Here is a 23,266-nt window from a genome sequence, read left to right as displayed (position 1 = left end):
TCTTGGATAGTCGTTAGTTAAAATTCAGAAATTGTTTGGGAAGTAGGCTTGAATCCAGGTCTTCCAGCTGTGTGATGAAAGAGCAGCCCTACAGAGAAAGACTTAGGGTACTGGTGAGTGCAAAATGGGACATGAGTTGGCAATGTGCACTTGCAGCCTGGAAAATCAACCATTTCCTGGCCTGCAGCAAAAGAACAGTGAGCAGTGGGTTGAGGAAGGTGATACTGCTCCTAATGACACCCCACCTGAGTGCTGCATCCAGCACCGGGGTCCTCAGCACACAGCATGGACCTGTCAGAGCGGGTCCAGAGAAGGGCCATGAAAATTGTTAGAGGGCAGGAACACCTCTCCTATGAAGACAGGCTGAGAAGGGTTGGGGGTGTTTCAGGCTGGAGTATGCCATGGAGAGAACTTATTGTGGCTTTAAGCCTCCTTGAAGTGAGCTTATTAAAAGGAGAATAACTTTTCTCCAGAGCCTGTAGTGACAGGGCCAATAGTTTTAAATTGAAAGATGGTGGATGTCATGGAAGAAATTTTTTATGATGAGAGTGGTGAGGCAGAAGAACAGGTTTCCCAGGCAAGCTGTGGCTGCCCCATCACCAGAAGTGTTCAAGATTTGATGGGATTTTGAGCAACCAAGTAGAGGGTGTCTCTGCCTATGAAGGAGGGGTGGACTAGGTGGCCTTTCTGGCCCAAACCATTCTGTGAATTTAAACTTGTGTTTAATTGTCACAGGAGTCATTGCCCCATAGTTTTCCTCTAGCATAAGATTTTGAAAAGTATGAGGTCTGCATAATTGAGAAGCTTTGGTCAGCTAGATCTCCTATGGTTTTTGAGGCAGTTGCCTAAACTCTATAGGGGAAGCAGAATTTTTTGCATACTTTTCCATAACATTTAATGAATGCTACATTCCTGGCAGATTTCTCTTTGTGGGGAAATTTCAACCCCTCATTAGAGGATAAATGTAATAAATCTACTTGTATAATTTTTCTATCAAAGTAACTATTAGAATTAGGAAAAAGTGAAGCAGCAAAATTGCAATGACCTAGCTAAAAGTACTAGATTTTATTTTCGATTAACTGCTATTTTTTAAGTAATTTATTTGTGTGAAGAGGAAGCACCATGTTTGTTTAGGAGGGAACAATAATGACATTGTACTGGAGAATGTTTACAAAGTAAGAGAAGTGGTTAAGGAATAGAAGGAGACTGGATGTGAAGGAGAGAATTTAAAAAGTATGGCTATGTGATCATACAACTAAAGATTGTCAGCATGCACAACTGAAGAAGCACCATCTAAATTTATATATTTTTGTTGTTTTTGTTTTTTAATGGGACTAAGGCATATATTATTGATGTTTCCCAGACTTAAAAAAAAAAAAAAAAAGCCCCAAACCTAAACCAAATCTTTTGCCTGTCTTTGTCACAGTCTTTGCCTATGAATCTAGTTCTTTGTCCCACTTATTCTAGTTCAGTGTTTCTTAGCTTTTCCATTCTGTGAGTGGACGGTGTGAGTGTGAGAGAGAATGTGCATGAGTGTGCAGCACTCATGCACACTATGGTGATTTTTGGAAAAAACCAGCCCCTCTTCCTCTCTGTGATACCATACATCATTCCAGTCCAAAGAAACTGGAAGCATGCAGCGCTGACCCATCATGCAGGTGGGATTGAACGCATACTATTAATGTGTGAGGATGACGTAAACACGCTCACTGTTCAGTCCCAGAAACCACATGGAGCCTTAACAAGCTTCCTGAGGAAGGACTTAGTGGAGATGTTGTCTGTTCTAAAACTAGTATTCAAATTCAAAATATGTTGTCAAAACTGATGCTGGTTGAACTATATTTTCATACAGGTAGCAGAGACATACAGGGATTCTGTCTCCCAAGCACATTTTAAAGCAGAAAATATACTCTTTTCCTCTAGTTTTGATTTTTTTCTGAAGTAGATCTAGAAAAAAGATATAGCTATTATATTAGAATACCTAAGAGAAATAATAAAATTTAATATTGGTTGAGGAATTTGGAGAAAATTGCCTTAAAACACATCATGCCACTCTTCTAACAAATGGTACAATTCAACAAAATAATGAGCACCAGCAGTAAGTGCAATTCAAAAATGTCATCACTGCATTTATCCTTGATGAATACTATATGATCTCAAGTCAAAATATTTGTATGAATAGAATTTCATTGAAAAAAGCTTTTATTTGCAACTGGTTTAAGTGCTAAATAGGACCAAAAACCACCTTTATGCTAGCAGAAAAATTCACCAGTCAGGTTAGTAAGAACATAGAACTGTTATCCTGGAGAGGAAATCAGGATCTTCTCAGTTGAAACATTAAAGAATACTCCACCTGAAAAAAGTCAAAACCCTGCACTTACTAAAGTTTTCTTTATTTTCAATCTGAAATGAAAACAGCTTTGTTACAAATCAGATTATCAGCTCTTATATATAAGCTAAATTTGCAGGAATGTATCACCATCACCTGCCTGCTTATTTTCACTGATTCACTCAGTTTTGTTAATTGCAACCATCTCTTTTGTTTACTGTTCTGTGCAAATAGTTTTATCTTTGTAAGAGGTGAGCTTCTGTCGCTACATGAGTTTCACAGTTCTGACACCACATCTTGTGTACAGCTTAAGGAAATTCTGTCTGCTAAGGATCAAAACTAGTTTTGTTCAAATACTTTGTCAATCATTTCAGTCAATACTGTTTTTGAAAGGTAAATATTTTCAAGAAGGCTGTGTGTGAAAACAGCGGTCTCATGGAAGTTTTTGGTTTAAGGAATATCTTCCCACCTTGCAAACCCAGTATTTCAAGGTTCCAGACACATTTTCCCACTGTGAAGGTACCTATTATCTAAATATTTCACAAGTTTCTTAATTGGCTGATTGAAGGGTTGACTTGTAGTACCAAAAATTTAGTTCTTTTATGCGAGGAGTGTGTGGATTTTTTTTCTTCATTATTCATAACACTTTTTGTCTTTGTGGGGAAAGACTTTCAGAAAAATTACTGTGGTGTTTAAAAGTTTTTGTGGCCTTCTCTAACTTGCTGATAGTCCAGCTAGTCCAGCATAGAAATTATATCATTCTTATGTGAATGCCAGCATCCCAAAAGAAGTTCCCAAGATCGTTCTACTACTTATAGTGTCTGTAAATGCATCAAAATGGCATATCTGGAAGATTCAGTACAAATTAGGCAGAGTATTGCAAACTACTAGATGATGTTTAGCAAAGAGGATCTGTGAAAATCAAGGACCAAACTGTTATATCCTTACAAACTATTGTTCCTTCCTCATAAATTATTGCTCAGTATAGTCTCATGGTGGCAGTCTAATCCATGTGTATTCCTTTCACTTGCTTCCTACTGAGACAAACAATAATAAAAATGTTTAACACAAATATTAGGCCTGCTAAAGCTCACACAGTATGAATGCTTAATGAGAAATTGGAAAATTCTCTTTGCTATAAATGTATGGTTTAAGAAATTCAATAACAGCTACTATCATTATTAATATTGATCAGCTACTATAACTATTGATCATGCTGGCAATTAATAATGCTTCTTTTCATTTGCAAAAAAAAAAAAAAAAAAAAAAGGCAAAGGTTTTACTAAGAAAAGGGAACCAATGTAGATAGCTCTGTAAATATTTTCCATGAAGGCAATAAAAGCAAAGGGTAAGAATGGCTAATATTCTCCTTAATAATGTGCAGCTTGTTAGAGCCTTTCAATGAAGAAGAGAACCAAAGTGTTAAAACATAAAACCTATTAATTGGATATTATTCAGAATCTGACATGGATGAGCTTTGATGCTTGGAGGTCTATTCCTCCTCAATGATAACTCCTACTTGGTAGAGCTGACCAAAATCCAGAGTCTCGTGTATTTTATATATCACTGACTAATAGCAGATGTTTAGAAAAACTAAGAATGTAAGCATATTTTCAACGATACTTCTAGGTATGTGTGTCTGAGAGACTTACTAAGCCAGAGGTTTATATAATATTTCCTTTTAAAATTATGTTAATGTATCTTCCATTCTTTTCTTTTTTTTTTTTTTTTTGCTTTTGCTAATTTCCCTTTTGCTTGTCTAACAGCTTTCTTGTTGAAATGATTTCCACTCTTTATTTATACACTAGGTGAAAAATATATCTCCTTTTGGTTTGAACTTATCAGCAGAAGGAGTGTTTTGGGGAGTGAAAACAGAAATGAAAAACAGGACAGAAAAATACTTTTTCTTACCCCGTCGTGCCATGGACCTCTCCCACCTTTGCCCTCAGCAGTCATTTTTGCAGACTAAAAAATCAGTCTATTTAGACTCCCTGTGCAGAACCTATTTCCTGCTTTTAGTCATCCTTGTAATTCCTGTTTACACCTTTTCTGATAAGATAGTGGGTTTGAACTTTTGTATGTATTGCAAATTAGGCAGTAAACTCAAACAGGTTTTAATGACAGTTCTCATTTTTCCTCTAATAATTTTAAGTATTCTGCTGACTTTTGACTCTCATGGTTTTAGAAATAAATAACTTCAACAGTCCTACTTCGCGATGGCTCTCCTGAGTTCTAATAGGTAGCTTGGAGCCCACTGCTATGTGTGCAAAAGTCAGATGGCCTTTGACACAGCACTACCGTACCTGTGCCAAAAATGGAATTTCTCAGTATCACAGTCTCCCTGCAGCTCTTCACATAGCAAAAGCAAGTGAAATTACAGCTAAATTCAGTATCTATTCAATCCATCATGCAAATAAACAGATAATCTGGAAAAAGACTTAACAAATGCAAATGCAGTAAACAGACGTCTTCCTTGCACTTGCTTTGATTACTAGTCATGTATACAGAGGTTTGTCTCAGAAGCATAGAAATAGCAAGTAATTGGTAGAGTATCATTAAGAAGATCAGATTAGAGAGTAAATAATAAAATGTCATTGCCAAAAAAAAGCATTTGAAAATGGAAGGAAGGAAGGAATGAAGGAATAGAATCATTGTATGAGTTGTAAATTCAACTAGTGTTACAGCTGATCTGATGTGATGTAGCTGGTGAAGACATGCCAGCTTGTATCAACTGAAAATCCACAGAGTGTAACACAAAGACAGTTGGCTTAAAGAGGGCAGAAAATAAATAAGTCAAAGATATTTAATAATAAAACTGTTTGTTGAAGATTTTTTTTTTTATGAATAGCCCAAAATGAGGGAAATGTGTGGGGGGTTTGTGTCTCATTCTTCAAGTATTGCAATTCTCTGTGGTAATAATTTTATGTATGACCTTGGTGTTCTGTTTGCTGGCTCTAGTTGTTTTCATAGCCTACAGAATAAACACTTTTTAAATGTAATCATGGGAAAATAATTGTTATGTCAAATGACAAGGATCGCAAACACTATTTGCTTAGTTTTGTAATAATTTTATATATAATAGGCGTGGTATTTCATTACCAGATTTTGTTTATAGACTTTACAATGCTCTGAATCTTAAATTTGTTTTCAAAATACACTAATACTTCAGATTTTTTTCTGTGAAATTGTAAGAACATTGTTTGTGTGAACTGGATGACTGCCGCTCATGACCATACCTTGACTCACACAGCTTCAGGTATGGGTTGCCATGACAGAAAGAAAATGTTATGGTTGCAGATAAAGCAAATAATCAATTTAAATAATCAATTATATAGCTGAAGCATCACCCAACACTTTTCTGTCTGTCCTGCAAGGCATTATTGACAATTTAATTTTAGAATTTCTACCACAGGAGCCATATGTTCAGTGTTTTTCACATACATTTGATCACGTTCCTCCCTGAATAAGGAAAGTTGTAGATAGAAGAGAAAACTGGGAGTCAGGTGGGCTAAGGCCATGACAGAAGTGACAACTTTCAGACTTTCAAGAGTAAAACATACAGCTGTAGTTTAATAACTATTACAGTGCTCATTGAATTAATAATGTATAGTTACTCGTATAAAAATTGTGGAGTTGACAATGCTTTTTATTCTTAGGGACAAGAATCTTTTAACTAATTAGAGCTTGCTTTATGTTCTCTGCTAATTGACTATTCACCTTAGTTAACGTCAACATGTTTTCAAATCACTGCTGTTTTCTCTGTCTTTTTATGTTTTGTAATAGAAATGTGCCTGTCAGGTGAGATGTGAGACAGCATGAAATAAGGCAGTTTGATGTAACATAAGCGAAAGCCAATATTTTAGATTCTTATCCTGCTCTTGTCAAGGGCCATGTGCAGTCTCCCAAAGGGATGTGCAATTCTGTTGAGCCATTCCTATAGTTTCCCATTTGGATTTTCTTCTCCTAGAAGCAAGACAGATATATAAATTATTAGAGTCTGTATTTAGAAAGTAGATTTGTCTGCCACTTGGATCTGTGGATTCCTTGGCATTGACTTCAGTGCGTGTATGATAACACCCCTGGACACTTCCATAGTCAGATAAACTGTGCTACTGTTCAGAAAGGCTAGGATCTCAGGATCAATGCCTTCCAACCCTCATGACCCCCATAACTCAACTATTTTATTTGAAGTCAGGTCACTTGATTATCGCAAACATCGAAGCCAATAATATTAGGCCTAGAGAAAGAACACACAATGCTGTATTTGTACGTTGTCTAGAAAATTGTTTGCATTAGAATATGTGTGGAACCATAAAGGCATCTCCTCTGAGTGGTAAATTAAAAATATTCTAGAGAATCTCCATATAATTTTGTGGAAGCAGTGCCTATGGACATTAGAATAGCTCACAGGTCTGAGAGCAATTCTGCACCACAGACACAGCCCTGACATGGCAGATCAGCCTACATTTCAGCCACCCTGGCACAACCAGCTTTAGCAGTGCCAGCATGAATATCATCTCCTTGCTGTGCTGCTTCTGGCTCTGCATTTCCTGTCAGTCACACGGGCTCGAGAGGATGAGTCAGTGATGCAGACAGCTTTTTTCTTTTGCACATTATTTCACATAAAATGAACATAATAAGGTTTTTCTTGTAATATTCTTGCAAAAGTAGATTTCTTCTGCGTATTTCAATTATGCCTTAATCAAGGATTTAAAATCCCTTTGAGAAATTGAGTTCACGACTAGTCCCTGAAATAGTGCTTGAGTGTTGTGATGTAGACATATTATGTGGGGGCACAGACTGCATGAAAAGCCTGAAATAAGTTCAGTTTCTTCAATTTCATATAATTTACCTCTCATCAATAATTGAATATTTGGGTTATTTTTTCAATTTGATATTTTCAAAGAGCATCCACCATAATTTCATGAGAAACTTTTATATTATATAGTTGAAGTGTTGCACTGTTAGGTGAAGTTATTTAATTATGTGATATCATATACGTCCTCTTGCATCTTAATTTATTTGAATTCTGCTTTTATTTCTGTAGCTTATTTGAAACATTTGCACGGGCTGATGGTGTTTAATGAGCAAATAGACATACTATATATACACTATTTTTAATATATTATTCTAATCAGCTGTACCTTAAAGCTGATGCTGATTGCATTTTTCTTACAGTTCACATTAATTGCTATTATTTACAAATAGAAATAATTTCTATTAGTGGAAAACCTAACACTGAAACATTCTATTTCATATGGGAGAGGTAAAACTAGATCTTGCAATGAAACAGAAAGGTCTTATTCCTTACATAATTTACTCCAGTATGAGCTGGGGGCACCAAATCAGACTAGCAGCATTTGGCACTGCTTTGAATTCATGTGGATAAGGCCAAAGGATTGGAGCGATGCTGAATCAGACCTGTAGTTACTCATTCAGTTGTGAGTGTTTTTGATGCTGCAAGATGGTGGTTAACTAGTCCAGTCTGAAATAGCTGTGCATTAATCTTAGCTACTGACATCATGACTCAGGCACAGCAGCTGCATCACCCTTCATGCCATCCCATTGCCCCACTAAAATAAGAAATTACTTTAATACTGTGTAACCATGTATGTACGATACAAAACATAAGGTACTAAATCTCCTGTGATTAAGATTAATAAAAACATCATTTCAGTTCCATTCATTAATGTCTCACACAGCTGTACTTTGATTTTATAATTTCAAGGTACTGTATGTATGCTGCATAATTCCAGCTTTGGTGATGTTAATGAAAGTCATAGATTTTATATGTTTTGTGCATGTAAATTCTGTTTTATGCCTGCATGTGTTGCCCCTTTACCAGTTTTGCTTATATTTAACTTTGCTAATGCTGCAATACTGCATTCTGCTACAATATTAAATTTTATTCTTTTTTCTTGTATATGCATTGCACAGTGCAAATATTCTGCTTTGTATAAAATTCACATCTAAATCAGAAGCACAATTATGTGCATAGAAATAATGCACCAGTTCAGAAGAATGTTTCCTGATTTCTTGCAATAGAACCATAAAATATAATTTTTAATGTTATGGATAAAATTCTTCCTGCAAAATGTGCTTTTATTAACAAAGTGATGGTTTTAACATTAAACCCTAATGTAATGTCATCTGATCTTTCCAAATTAAATTCTAAAAATAAGTCTTCTGTCTTTGAAAACTAAAATTCTCTAATGACTATTGAAAGATTTATTGTCACTCATTCTTTTTCCTCATTATGATTTAGTCATTTAATTTTGAAGATAGTATTTGTCCTTCTCAGTTGATGTCAGCTGACTCCACTCTGTTTTAAATGCAAAGAAAGGATGAATTCAGGTAACAGGGATGAACAAATATGAAACCTTTTCTGGACTGGTTACATGTGGACAATGGGAAAAAAATGTTGAAAAGCCTTCTGGATTACAGAAGAGGTACACAAAGTAATAACTTTCAGGGAAGAAAAAATAGTTAATGTGGACAATGTTCATGGAGCAGCTACAGCGACACAGATTGATTTTTCTTGGTGTTCAGAACCAGGTCTTTTGACAATAAGTTCTTTAGTAATAGTTTGAAACAAAATTGCTTGAATTATGGTAACACTTTTCAGCCTCATGGCGTAGGCATCCCGTGACAAAGATTATAAAAAGAAAAGCTGCTGTAAGATCCTGACATGTGAGCAAGGCTGTCAGTGAAGTGGTCTGGGAAAGTGGCATCAATAAAAGGCATCAATAAAAAATTAAAGTCAAGGTGACAATGCTGAAGTGATCAGATTTGGTACAGAGAATTATCCTGTATGTTCCAGGAGTCTGGCAGAAAAGAGGTAAAGAAAACCTCAGAGTAGTTTGCCTACAGTTGTGTTGATCCTGTTCTAGTGAAACTCAGAAGAGTGTTTCTTTTACTGTTTGAGTATTTCACAATTAAATAAGCACTTCCCTTTTACCTACCTGAGCTGTACAATGCTCTCTAATTCTACCAGCTGTTGCTAAGCAACTGTATCAGTGATGTTTACATAAAACCTCAATTTATTTTACTTTATCTTAGAAAAGGAGAAAAATAAAATCCAATCTGTCCTCAGTGGTCTCCTTTTGCAGAATGAGTTTGCATCTACGAAAAATAACCTTTTTTTCAAGGGTACTAAATCTACACTTAGCTCAGAATTTTAAAATATAGGGTCTTACTCTCTGTAAAATAACTTTTCAACACTACGTTCTACATGTTTCAAATCTGGTGTAGGACTTGCATTGCTTTCTTCTCTTTTTGATGCATTTTCTTTCCTTAATTTTGATAAATCTGTGAATTCAAAGGAAGAAAGAAGAGTATGCAAAGATCTTTGCTTTTCTGGGATAAAATATATGTTTTCAAAGGAAAAGGGATAAACCAACTTCATATAATCTAGCTGCTTTTAATTAAGAACTTATTGCTCTGTCAGAAGGAAGCACTGTCAAGCTGTAGCCTTAAAAAAGTTATTTTGGTCTTAATATTTTTTTTACCTCTACTAACCAGTGACACTAAGTTCACAGTGTTATACACTGGATTTTTTTTTTTTTTTGTTTTGTGTATTAAAAGCCTTTTTTTTTTTTTATCACAGTGTTATACACTGGATTTTTTTTTTTTTGTTTTGAGTATTAAAAGCCTTTTTTTTTTTTAAGTATTTTCTACAGAGAGAATATTATCCCATATTTTATTTCCCCATTATCCTTTGTGAATACTGACTCATTGGTCTTTTTGGGCAATCCAGTATTAAAAAGAGAATATGAGATACCTTTTTCTCAATTTGTAATGGCAGCATAATCCAGTTTATGTATAAGATACATTTCAGCTTTTAGAACGTCATTAAAATAAAAACTTTCACATACTTGCAATTAGGATGTTTTGCTCTGTTACACAGCAAAGCTAGCATTATGGCAAAATTGTTTCTGAATTTCTTGCAGAATAGTAATATTGATCTTTAACATTTAGGAAGATTTTATTTCAGCTGAATTCTGGATAAAGACTTAAGTATATGGGCAATCCAGTATTAAAAAGAGAATATGAGATACCTTTTTCTCAATTTGTAATGGCAGCATACAAATTTTTCCATAGGAAATGGTCCAAAAAGCTAGCACATGACTTTCATAGTACTGAGACTTTAAAAACACCAGCTTGTAGTTTCATCAGCACAATCAATGAATATATATCCTGTGGCTAGAAGGTATGAATTTAAAGTGTTTTATAGATTGATGAAGTTCCAGTAACCTTGTGAATGTCTGCATCAGAATTTAAGGTTATTACATGCATTCAAGCATCTCATGTGAGAGGGACTCCATGAAGGTCCTGGACTGGTCACAGCCAAAAATTGCAGGGTTTGAATAGATCTGTATTTTTAAAAAATCCATCTAAGTTTTGTAATTTAGCTGCCATTTTCCCTCTATTTTTTACCTTTAATGCCAAGCTATAGAATATTTAATGATTCAGAAGCAGCTGATAGTGTTCTTGAATCCAGCAGCCAACAGAGGTGAGGCTGCCTCATCTCTTTCCCAGATGCGGGCAGTGACAAGGCTGAGCAGATTTTCCCAGTGCAGAACAGAAGAATAGCCAGGTACACACGTACACAGCTGCTGCATGGATGAACAGAGTCAGACACGCTCACATGAGCTCAGGCAGCACCAGGGGCTTCACTTGATTTCGCATCTCGGCCTTGGGGCAGTTGTGTTCCACTCACTCACCCACCCACGGAGCTGACTACAGTTTCCCTGGGCTGCAGTAGTCACCCAGCCTAGGGTCTTGTCCTTGAAGAAGCCTTCCTTTGTTCCTCTCCTTGTCCCCTGCTCATCACCACATCTGTCCAGATGTTCACCAGCACCCACACACTCACACACCTGCCCTGACTCCTGGTGCTGCACTGCAGACAGGCGTGGTCCCATCTGGGGCTGGCACAGGCTGTCACTCCCTGAGGTCCCAGTGACTGGCCTCCAGAGGTTAATTACTTCAGATGAAATAATTTTGAAAAAAATCTCACTCATTCTCTTGAAACTATTTTTGCCTGAGTCTTGCAAAAACATAATGAGTAAATTTACACTGTTCTCATTTCACATTGTGCCAGGACTGTCTTGAGTATGTTTAAATATCGAAAGTACTGAAGCCCTGTGGTGCCAGTTCTCCCTGAGGCTGGAAAGTGATGGTGGGCACAGCAAGCAGACTCTGGTGTGGGGCAGGTGCCCTCTTTGTGAGATCTCTGTGCTGGGGACTAGGTGTGCCAGTAAAGATTGTGGCTTGCTTGTGAATAAATCTTCAATGATGCCTAAATTAAAAGGATCTCAGTACTTTCTGATTTCATTAATTCCCTGGAAAGTGCCTCGTAATGGTGTTAGGAAGTTTTTTTATGGATTTTTAAAAGACACTTGAAGAAGCTACATGCTATTTAAAACAGTCCTCAAAGAATAGTGCCTTTGCCTCTCTGGCCATTTGAAATTTCTGTTCTTGACTGAAGTTATTTAGGAAACAGTAGTTTTACTGAGTAGTCAGACAGTCAGAAAGTGCCTTGAGGTTATACTAATGAGGAAGAAGTGATGAAGGCCCAGTGCAGAGCACAACCAACTGATGGCAGGGGCTGCACAGCCTGCAGGTCTAAGTGGGGGTAGGAAGTGCTGGCAGATTACATAGTGCTCAGGAGAAGAGAAAATACAAAGAAAGAATATAAAAACAAGTGAAAAGAAAAAGAGATGGTTGAAATGAGGTGTGCAAACTACCTGTTCACATCTTACAGCTCTCTACTGCTTCACTATCTCAAATGATAGGGGCAAGAATTTAAATCTGTAGTTATCTGTTGTAGTTCAACAGGAAACCTTTTTTTGTTCTGTGTATACATAACACTTCTTTACACTATCAGGAACATTTGCTTTTTATCCTTTTTTTTAAAAGTCATATTTAAGAAGCCGTTGCTGTCATGCCCTTTGCTGCTCAAAGTCATTTAAGTTGTGGCTAACACTGCAGTAACAAAGTTCTGCAATTGTGCACATGTTTGAATTAAAGGACTTAAAACTGCAGGTGTGAGGTGCTCTGGGGCCATGAGAGATGGGTGTCTGAATTTTCTGTGCAGGAGAGATGGTTTAAAATCTTTGAAGACTCTAACCATCCACTCCTATAATTAAGGCCTCACAAGTAAGAATAAGAGAGAAATTATGGGATTCATCCTGTTTTATATCCAAAGCAAGTGGTCAGTGCTGTTTTGTGCCAGAGGGAGATAATCCCAAGGTAAAATTAATGAAAGGAGTGAGATTCCAGTAAGGTTTAGGGGCTGCTGGGCCCTCTATGAAGGTTTTTCTGGAAATAAAATATTAGTGTCCAAGAGCATTGCATGCCAGCACTGTAAAACTAAAAATTATTACTCTTTTGAACACAGGTGGAGCAAGTACCATGCAAGAGATCCTTGCTGGGACAATAACTAACAACATAAAAACAAGATTAGGGAAGACAGCAAAAATATATATGCTTTGTAATTGCCATGCATGAGCTGTTGTCTCTGGAAAATTCCTCAATGCCTCTGTTTAAAGTCAAAAATTTGGTAGAACAGGTTATGGAACAAACAGACAAAACAAACAGTAATGTCACAAGCACCATGTATTATCCAGAGTTTAAGAGACAATCTAGGAAACAAAATTGCTGCACAGCAAAAGTAATCTCCAGCTTCAATTCACCTTAGATGTCCATATTTAAAAGGAACCAAGGTGCATTAAGGTATAAAGGCCAGAACACCTGAAATTTGTGTTAGGAAACTCTATTAAGGAAAAAAATTGATTGACACATGATTAAATATGATATATGGAAGAAAAAGTTTAAAATTATATGCTTTTCAAACCTACTGGAGTTCTCTGAATGAGTCAGCCTGAATGTGGACAAAGGTCATCAGAATTCTAGAAGATATTGAACAATGCTCCCCAGTAACAGCTATAAAGGAAATAAATCAGGTAGGGCATAAGAAAGTTATACGTTGCTGAAAGGTTGGATAAAAGTTGTGCCTTAGGAAAAAATGGAATTTTTTTTGCAAAGGAAGGAGTCACCATGGCATCCCAAAGAAATCTGTGCTGGCATGTGTGTTCAGTGCGCTCATAAGTGTTCTACAAAAGAGGATGAGCAATGAAGTGACTGTGATGATAGGAAGTGATGAGTTAATGGAAATGAGGAGCAATTGTGAAGAATTACAAAAAATAGCCTTATGTGATCAAGTAAGGGGGTGTTGGAGTAGATGATAAAATTCAGAGTAGATGAATGCAATGACATAGAATAAACTGTAGGAAATCTAATAAAACACATTTTTTTTAATGTAAAATGACAGGCTACAGCCTCACTGTAATTCCAGAGAAAATCAATTTTAGTTATAATCCATAGTCATATAAAATGTCAAGCTACTACTTACCTTAGAAAAGAAAATATGAAATTAGTGGGAGAAGAAGAAAAATGATTAAAATTATTACTATGTAAATAATGTATACACATTTTGAATATTACAAGAAGTTTTAGTATCCCTGTCTCATGCAGGGTATAACACAGCATCAAAATGGTCATAGAAAGGTGATAAAATCACTTAGGTGCAAAGAACAACAACATGAAAAGGAACTTTTAAACTTGGAAATAAAAGAAGCTGGAACATGACAAAGGTCTGCGAGATCCTAAGTGGCACAGAAAGCATAGGAAAAGATCATCTGTATGTTTTCTTTTCTTTTCATGCATAAACTTACTGAGGTGTCAAATTAACCTAAGAGATGGTAAATGCTGAACAAACACAAGAAAGAGTTGTTTTTTGGGGTTTTTTTGTGTTTTAGAATTTCCTCTACAATACCTGAAAGACAAACACAAGAAAGAGTTGTTTTTTGGGGTTTTTTTTGTGTTTTAGGATTTCCTCTACAATACCTGAAAGACTCTAGAAGTTAGTATAGACTCAGAGGATGACTCAGAGATAAGTTTATAAAAAACTATAATATCAAGGACAATTAAACAGAAAGACAAGGGTACTGGAATGTCTTCATTTTAAGAAATTCCCGAGATGCTGCTCATGAATGGGAGGGATAATTTTTGTTGAAGTCCTCCTTCCTTTGACTTGCTATTAGAGAAAAGGTAATGAGCCTTTGATCTGGCTGAGTGCAGCTGTTCTTATTTATTGAATTTACTAATACAACAAATTCATATAAGAAACTATTTCAAAGAATGAGGAAGATCCAGTCTTGGTAGACATATTTTCTCAATCTCTAGATGCAGAATGGAAGGTGCCACTTACTGTCATAAGAGTAAGCATGACTTCATTTTCATTATCATGATTGATCAAAATATCTTTAGCAGCACTGGCTTTACTAGAGTTAGTTTTGATGCATTTTATAGTTTTCTTGTTCAAAATACATGTATCCTGCAAAAATTCCTAGCTCTTATTATATAAATATGTATATGTATACATATGTATTAGTCTTCCACAGACTATCTTATGAATTACAAGAAGAGAAGTGCTCCTTTTTGCATGTTTTTTAGTAAAAGCATTTGAAACTTCAAACAAACAAACAAAAAGAAGTCAATGAATATGGTAAAGAGGATGGGAAGTCTGTATAGGGGGAGTATGTGGTAAGTAAACCTAAAGGCCCAGGGAAATAAAAATCAGACTTTTTAGGAAGTGTTTTCTAAGTTTTTATTTTTTGAAGTTTGTTAAAAATCTTACAGCAATGCAGTATTAAAATTATACTGATTCTTAGTGATTCTACCACACATTTGATACCAGTATTTAGGGGAAAATTGCAGTGTTTTCTTTTCTTCATTGGCTCTCACTTAGGGATCACAACTGAGAAATATTGAGCCTGAACAGGTACAATACAATTGGTACAGGATATGCAAAGTAACTTTGTAAATAAAGAACAATGCTGTTTATTCAATTTAAATATTATCACTTCAAATATTTTCCAACTACAACCCAAGAGCATCAGTTTTCTTAAAATACACTTTTTATATCATAAGGCCATCCAGAAATATCTTCTTACAAACAACATATAACAGAAAAATAATAATAGCTGCATAGTTTATACTCATATAAACAGTTATGTGGTATCATACAAATAATCACAGTCTAATACACCTTTGGTATTAAAACAATTCAGTGTACTCCTATTGTACTCAATCAGTGACTGCACATCTTGTGACAAATGGCAATATTTATTTTGTTATTTGACACAATGGCCAAAACTAAAGTGAAATGTTGGAATAGACCTTTTTGCGGTGTATTCAGTGATATTCAGTCTACATTCAGCCCAGAACTACTTAATCTCTGCTGATATTTTTTAACATTTTCCTATTGATGTGTTTGTTTCTTTACTTTGATGATTCTTTCCTCTCTTAAAATATACATAAGAAACAAAACATTCTTAGCTAATCTCATCAGTGTAATCTTACCAGTCTGTGGTGTCTCTGCAATCAGAAAATGAATTATTTCTTGTGGCCGATTGTATGCTCAAATCTTATCTAATTTGCTGCTACCTGTCACCCTAAGCCTCTTTGTAGCCCAAGTATATCCTCCAGCTGAGTCTCTCTTAAGTGGTTTGATGCTGAATTTTACTCCTTTGAAGAGATGTAATATTTGACAGTTCTTAAGGTTTTAGACTTGCATATATTGACAAAATAGGTATTATACAGACAGTAGCTGGCATTTTTTTTCTACATTCTTCTCTGTTAACATGCTTGTATCTTAACTCGGCAGGGACAGACTTAGAAGATGTGTTTTCTGGGTCTGTATAGCTCTTAAAACCTCTTTCAGGTTTGCTTTCTTCAGAAGCCAAATCTTCCTTGAAATTGTGTGTGCACAGTAATGAATTTTCTGGGAGTTAACTGTTTTTTACTGAATACTAAGTAAATAAGTATATATTTTTATATGCATATAAAATTAAGAAAAAACCTAAATAGCATTTCACAGCAATAATTTTTCTTTATGATTCTCCTTTGCCTCATGTTTTTTTGGGTACAAAGTGAATAGGCAATATGTGTATGAATAGTTTCGGAAACTGTGTAAGAATAGTTTCAGAACTGGAGGAATATATATACAGGAGAGTAAAAGCAAAGTGGAGAAGAAAAGGTCTCTGGGTTGAAAGAAATGCTTAGGTTAAACAGTGGTAAAAAATTTTCTGCCTTATTCCTCATTAGAGTCTGTTTATTTTCCAAAATAATAATGCACAATAACCTGTATCTTAAAATAGGATTACAAAACACCTTTTGGAATAAAACTGGGAGCAACCACTGGCAGTTGACAACTTCTGCAAGTAGTTGACAAGCATCTATGTAAGGAAGCTGCTTAGTCATGGCCATGTAGGGGCTGTGAGGGTTCACTTACTACCCCAGCAATATGGAGTTTAAGAATAAAGGTTAATACAATTTATATTATGAACCTTATAGCAATATAACTGTAAAGTTATTAAAGCTTAAAAATAAAGGCTAATAAAATTTTACTTTAAGCCAGCTCTAGGGTTCCCAAAGAGACTGGGACGTAATTTGTTTGTCTCCACAGATGTCAGAAATGAAGTTAAGATACTGCATTTGCATATGCAGTTACATATGGTGTACTATATTCTTTATACACTAGAATTACAAATTTTTGCTTCTAAAATGGGGTTCTGTCTTTGACAGATTTTAGATAATTGCTAAGATGCACTCCTTTATCAATGCAAACCTTTCAGGTCCAATGGTATGAAGCGGTTGTGCAGCAGCTGAGCAGCACAGCTTACAAAGGGTACTGTACATTGACTTACTGAAACCAATGTTGGAGACATGAAGTAGCTTGTTAGAGTAACAGGGCGGTGGGCTGTCACTATAATTTTCCTTTTCTGTTTTCAGAACCTCAGTTCTGCAGTAATTAAATGATTTTAAATTGTTTGTGGCATTTGTATGACATTTCCCCTGCGGTTGTAGGAAGAAGGATACAATGCATCTGCAAGTGTCTGCAAGCATGCTGATAATTTTTAGTGAACAGTACATAACTGAAATCTTCATGCTAAGTTCATGGTGTAAGAGGTTCCTTCTTTGCAAATGCTGGATAATAAAGATGTCTTATTAAAGTGAATCAAATGATAGGTATACCAAAGAAGATTTCTGTTTCAAAAGTTTCCTGAATCATCACAGCCTTTTTATCTCTTCATTAGAGTTATTATATTTGAAATTTAGTAAAAAATGATTACTTGTAAGTTCTTTAGTTTTAGGACAAAATCCCTTTTATTAAATCCATCTAATTAAGATTTAAAACCTCCTACAAAAATTTGACAGCACTTCTCTGAAAGATTCAGTGTAAGACCCCCTGCTGGGGAGTTAAAACAAAATTGCAGTCAGAAATACTCTTCTGGTTTAGGTACAACAATAAAATATGGGATTTTACTTGTTCTGAAGTGATTGAAGTGTGGATAATAATCCAAGCATTACAGTCCACAGAATGTCCTTATATTTTTCTCTGTTCAAATATTTCATTAACACTTCTCTCCAGCTCAAAGTCAGTACAACTGTTGTGTGGGGAATTAACAAAATGAAGTAGGAAACTAGCTACAGTGTGCACTGTAAGTCAAGGTTTCTTGCTGAGGACTCCCCGTTAATGAGCTGTCATGCCCTCACAAAGCCTGTGGGATATACAAACCAGATACAAAAGCCTACTGAGTAAACCCTTAGTGTTATTTTTTGAGAATAAAAAAAAACCCCAAAAAACAAAAAACAACTCAACCTAACCCAAACAAAAAAAAGCCAAATCAAAACAAAACAAAACAAACAAAAAAAATCCCAGAAAACCAAAACCAAAACAAAACACCAACCAACCAACCAACCAAACCAAACAAACAAAAAAATCCCAAACCCAAAAAACCCAGCACAACACCAAAAAGATCAAAACCCCCCACTTTTCTTATCACAAATCACATGGAACTACAAATATTATACCACAGGAATTTTGCTGTGTTTTCAAAGTATAGAAATCTTGATTAGTTGCAACAAAAAGCATATTAAATGTGTCTGCATTTTGCTCTTCATGTAGGTTTCAGAACATCAGAAACTCTGATGTAGATGTATATCAGATATATATAGATATATCTGATATATATATATCTATATATAGATATATATATAGGTATAGTACTTATATAGAAACTTTTTAAATGGCATTTGCCAAAAAGCTTTGAACACTCTCTTGCCATTAGAACTGTCAGTCTGTTGAATTTATGGCATTAAGGCTAATGCTGAAATTTCACATTTGAATGAATAAGTCATACATTGTTAATACTACAGAACCTTAAATAATGATTCACTGCATTAAAAGATGTTGAGTGTCTCAGAAAATCCAGCTATGGGGGTTTTTAATCTGAAGAGAAGAATGGTATAAATGCAATTTTATGTGCTGTTCGTAATCTAGAAAAAATATTTTAAAGTTAAGTTTACATATAGTTACTTATGTAAAAATATGTACTGGGTGAGGGAAAAGAAAACCAACTACAAATTTTCCTTTCTTCTTTTTCAGGTCAGAACTGTGGAGGCTTAGTACAGGGACCAAATGGTACTATAGAAAGCCCGGGATTTCCTCATGGTTATCCAAATTATGCCAACTGCACATGGATCATTATCACAGGAGAGCGTAACAGGATACAATTGTCATTTCATACTTTTGCCCTTGAAGAAGATTTTGATATTTTGTCAATTTACGATGGACAACCACAGCAAGGCAATTTAAAAGTGAGGTAAGGTCCCTTTATTCTTTCCCAATTTCTTTCTGTTGGTCTGTCTCTTTACCTTTCTCTCTCTCTCCTGAATATGTGTTCTGATGATATGTTAGAACATATATTGGTTCATCCCCAGCCAAGGAAACAGTAGTGCTCCAAGATCTCCCAAAGAAAGATGTTAATCCGAATTTCAGATTTTTATGGCCCTAGCTTGTGTATCAGTAACATGAGTTGAACTTAAAATTTACACAGTCCAAGGTCAGTTTTGATGAAGGCCCTGAGCACAGAAGTATTCCAAGTATTATTTTTTTATTTTTCTGCTGATGGAATTCAGGTTTTGTCAAGAGTCCCTTTCTTGAAGGCACCAGTCACCAACTTTTGAAAGAATTCTTACTGAGATGAGTTCAGCCATAAATTGTTTGACATTGCCAAAATTGAAATTCTTCTCCATTAAGCAGTTAGGGATCTTTAAAGGTTGGGAACTGGTGTCTCTTATCTTTCCAAATACCACTGATGTCATAAAGAGGCTTTATGGGAGCTTTTTGATTTGAAGCTTTTCACAACTTCAGGTTTTGATGTATTCATTTCATTGGTGCCTTGTTGTAAGTTCCTCAGTCATTTGCTGGATCTGGACTGCAGAGCTGGAAAGCAAACAGTGCTTTCAGTGCTGCTCTGTCATTTTCTATTCAGGCATGAGATTTATTGAGTACTGTAAAACACTGCTGTCAGTTCTGTTGTCTGATTACCCTTTTATATGCTGCTGATTTATGCTATAGTGCTAAAACAAATGTGGGAGCATCACCAATTTGTTCTGCATTTTAGTGGGTATCATCAGTGGATATTTTTGACAGGAACAATGTTCTGATTTATTGTTTACTGAGTTCAAAAAGTTCTGAAAACTTTGCAAGGTAGTACACAGCTACCAATGATTTAGATGCAGTGTGCGGGCTTCATTTACAATACTTAACTGACCTTTAGTACTTGTATCACCTGTAAAAAGAAGAAATATTTCTTTTTCAGTCAAATGATTTTATTACCATTATCTAACATGCCTACTTGTTTTGTACTAATCTCAGTAGAAAATAGTTTAAAGGAAGAGCACCAAGAAAGCAGATATTTTATTTCTCATTGCTTGTATTTGCCATCAGTTATCTTCACAAACGGCATTATGAAGAGAAAAGCATTTGTTGGCTTTGCAGCATGCAGAGGTTAGCATAGCAGAATATGAATGACAGGTTTCTATTGACTTCTCATATCCCATGTCATACCCTTTGTTTTACAAAGAGCATTCAGAGGTGTACCCCTCTGCAGTTATGCATTTCAAGACAATTCTTTAGGCAAATATTGTATCATTATAGTATTGGTCTTTTAGCTGACAGCATGCAGATGCAAGAGACCATCTTGGAAGTTCTGCTTCAGGGCATGCACTTCTTTTTCCCCATAGTTAAAATATTCCACTACATTTTGGGTAATTGTGGTTTTTTAGCCATCGTGCCAAATCTGGAGCTCTTCATTAAAAATAGCTGTGTAGCTACATCACCACCACAAGCTATAACAATTAAGCAACACTCACTCCACATTTTGCATAGTATTTTTTTTCAGCTGCTACAGCAAAATTGAGTAAAAATGAATAGTACATTCAACTATTTTATTGTTCTGCCTGAAGGACCTTTCAATATACTAAATATGAACTTCTTGATCATAAAATTAAAAAAAAATCTAAACACATATAAAATATATTGGAATGATTAGGCAAAAGAATAAATTGGTTTAAGCCATTATTGTGGAGAAAAAAAAAAAAGCAAAATGGGGGGGATTACATGTATATGAACTTTGGTTAGTGCGCTATTAAAGCATGTACTGGTTTAAGGGATAAATTACACCTGGTAGTAATCACAGGCTATTGTAAACTATAAGGTTGTTGAGAATTAAAGTATTAGTGGGAATAAACAGAGGATAAAATACTAAAAGGTGCTATTTTACATCTTCCTATTTTTCAAGAAAAAAAATCCAACTAGCATTCTGAAATTCTGTGTCATTCTGAGACATGTGACAGAAAATTGTCCTTAAAAGATTGCTACAGTGGATTTATTTTTATCATTGTAAAGATCATAGAACAAAACCCAAGATTTTACACACAATATATCATTTATGTATCGATATATATAGTGTGCATATTTATATACATATATTTTTCATCCAGGACTGCAGCACAGGCTGGGATCTATCCATCTGGGGAGCAGCTCTGTGGAAAGGGACCTGGGGGTCCTGGTGGTCAGCAAGCTCTATGTGAGTGAGCAGTGTGCTGCTCCTGCAAAGAAAACCGCAGGGCTCACCTGGGCTCACCAGCAACAGCATCACCAGCAGAGGTTAACAAGTCATTGCCCCACTCTGCTCAGGGCCTCTCAGACCACACCTGGAATACTGTTCAGTTGTGTTCAGTTTTGTGTTCAGTTTTGCTCTCACTGTGCAAAAAGATGTGGACAGGCTGGAGAGGGCCCAGAGAAGGGCCACAGAGATGATCAGTGACTGGGAAGTTGCCATGTGAGGAAAGACTGAGAGAACTGGGCTTGTTCAGCCAAGGGAAGAGGAGACCTTGTCACCATGCTCCAGTACTGAAAGGGTGGCTACAAGGAAAATGGAGACTCCCTGTTTTTACAAGGAGTTGCATGGGAAAATTAGGGGGCATAGGGTACAAGTCACTTCTGGGTAGATTCCAAATTGACACACAAAGAATTTTTTTACAAAGAGAAGCATCAGGTGTTGGCAAAATCTCCCCTTGGAGGTGGTGGATTCCCTGGTATTGGACGCTTTTAAGATTCAGCTGGATAGGATGCTGGGCCATTTTAGTTAGACTGTGCTTTTGCCAAGAAAGGTAGGACCATACAATTCTTGAGGATCCTTCCCACCTGGAATTCTATGACTATGGTTTCATGATATGTAAAAGAAGAAGTTTTATGTCTTATGCCACCTGTTATGATAATGCTTTGTTGCATAATGTGGTCTTGATTCTACAGAAAAACAAGATGTTAGATAATTGCTTTCACCATACATTAGAAGCAAAACAAATATTTCAGTTCTATATTATTGAAACTTACATTAAAGCAAAAATATTGTTTTATCAGTTGATGAAGGAAGACTTCAAAGTATAACTATATTCTAATTTAATGGAGAAAAGGTGCAAAATAGATTTTTCATTTGTATTTTATATTCTAAGGAAATTTTAATTTTCTATATGCAGTTAATTGTCAGCATGTAGAACTCATATGAATGGAGCAGAGATGCAAGTGGTGTGCACTGAGACAACAGTTATTATTCAGATGTGTTCCTTGTGGATCATTTCCATATGTAAGCATTATATTCAGTGTAATCCAGGAGCTAGCGAATATTTATTTTGACATTTTTTCTTTGTCATTTGTATCAGATGAAATAGGAAATGGCTATATTTTTAAACAGAAAGAGAAATATATCAACAAGACATAGAGACACAGGTCAGAGGTGAGGAGGCTCAGCGCAAAGGCAGATGGGAGCTGACAAATTGACCTACTGACTGCCAACAGATACACTACCTGCCACAGACAAGTGAATTCAAAACAGACATTTTAAGAGTTTATACATTTCAAAACTCATTTCAGGTTGGTTGCAATACCTATTTTCCACATCTGAAAAATGCTCATTAATTTTAGCATAACTCTTGTTACAATATATTTTTTCTAGATGCAGAATTCCTGAATCAGGGATTCATAGAGAGGTGTAGGGAAACCATAACAGGAATGGATAAACAGAAAAGCACCTCTGCTGCTGAACAGGTGGGGTGGGGTGTAAGTGGGGTGGGGTGTAAGTTGGATGTTAAGACAAAGAACTATGAATTTTCCAAATGTGGTGAACTGAGACTTTCTATGTGCAATTGCCTCCATCTCAGTTTATACCATAGGGGTACAATTTTTTTTTCCTATGTCAAATATAGGTAAATGCTGTAATCCCTGTGTTACAATGTCTGTCAGTAAAAGTTACTTTTTTTGTATCTCATGCTTAATTTACCTAAGAGTTAGTTGCAGACCTGTGTGATAAAATCTGAAAAAATCTTTTTCAGATTTTTACAGACAGTCCTAAGAAACTTTCAGACGGTCCTAAAACCTTTTAATAATGGATTCCAGATAATTTGGTTTTCTCTCACACAGCAAACCTGCTAATTAAATTATATACACTAATGGAAAGACACATA

At 35.7% G+C, this 23,266-nt stretch overlaps 1 protein-coding gene across 1 annotated transcript in view; it reads left to right on the top strand.

The window, feature by feature from the left end:
* CSMD1 (CUB and Sushi multiple domains 1) overlaps positions 1–23,266 on the top strand; it is a 1,071,386-nt gene that overhangs the window by 197,070 nt on the left and 851,050 nt on the right. Inside the window, exon 2 of the mRNA XM_041420500.1 lies at positions 18,843–19,059. Coding sequence (XP_041276434.1) covers positions 18,843–19,059 — 217 coding nt within the window. The remainder of the gene's footprint in view (positions 1–18,842; positions 19,060–23,266) is intronic.

Source organism: Onychostruthus taczanowskii, unplaced genomic scaffold, assembly GCF_017590055.1.
Source record: "Onychostruthus taczanowskii isolate IOZ18803 unplaced genomic scaffold, ASM1759005v1 scaffold11, whole genome shotgun sequence".
NCBI classification, from domain to species: Eukaryota; Metazoa; Chordata; class Aves; order Passeriformes; family Passeridae; genus Onychostruthus; species Onychostruthus taczanowskii.
This window is presented reverse-complemented; position numbering and strand designations above follow the sequence as displayed.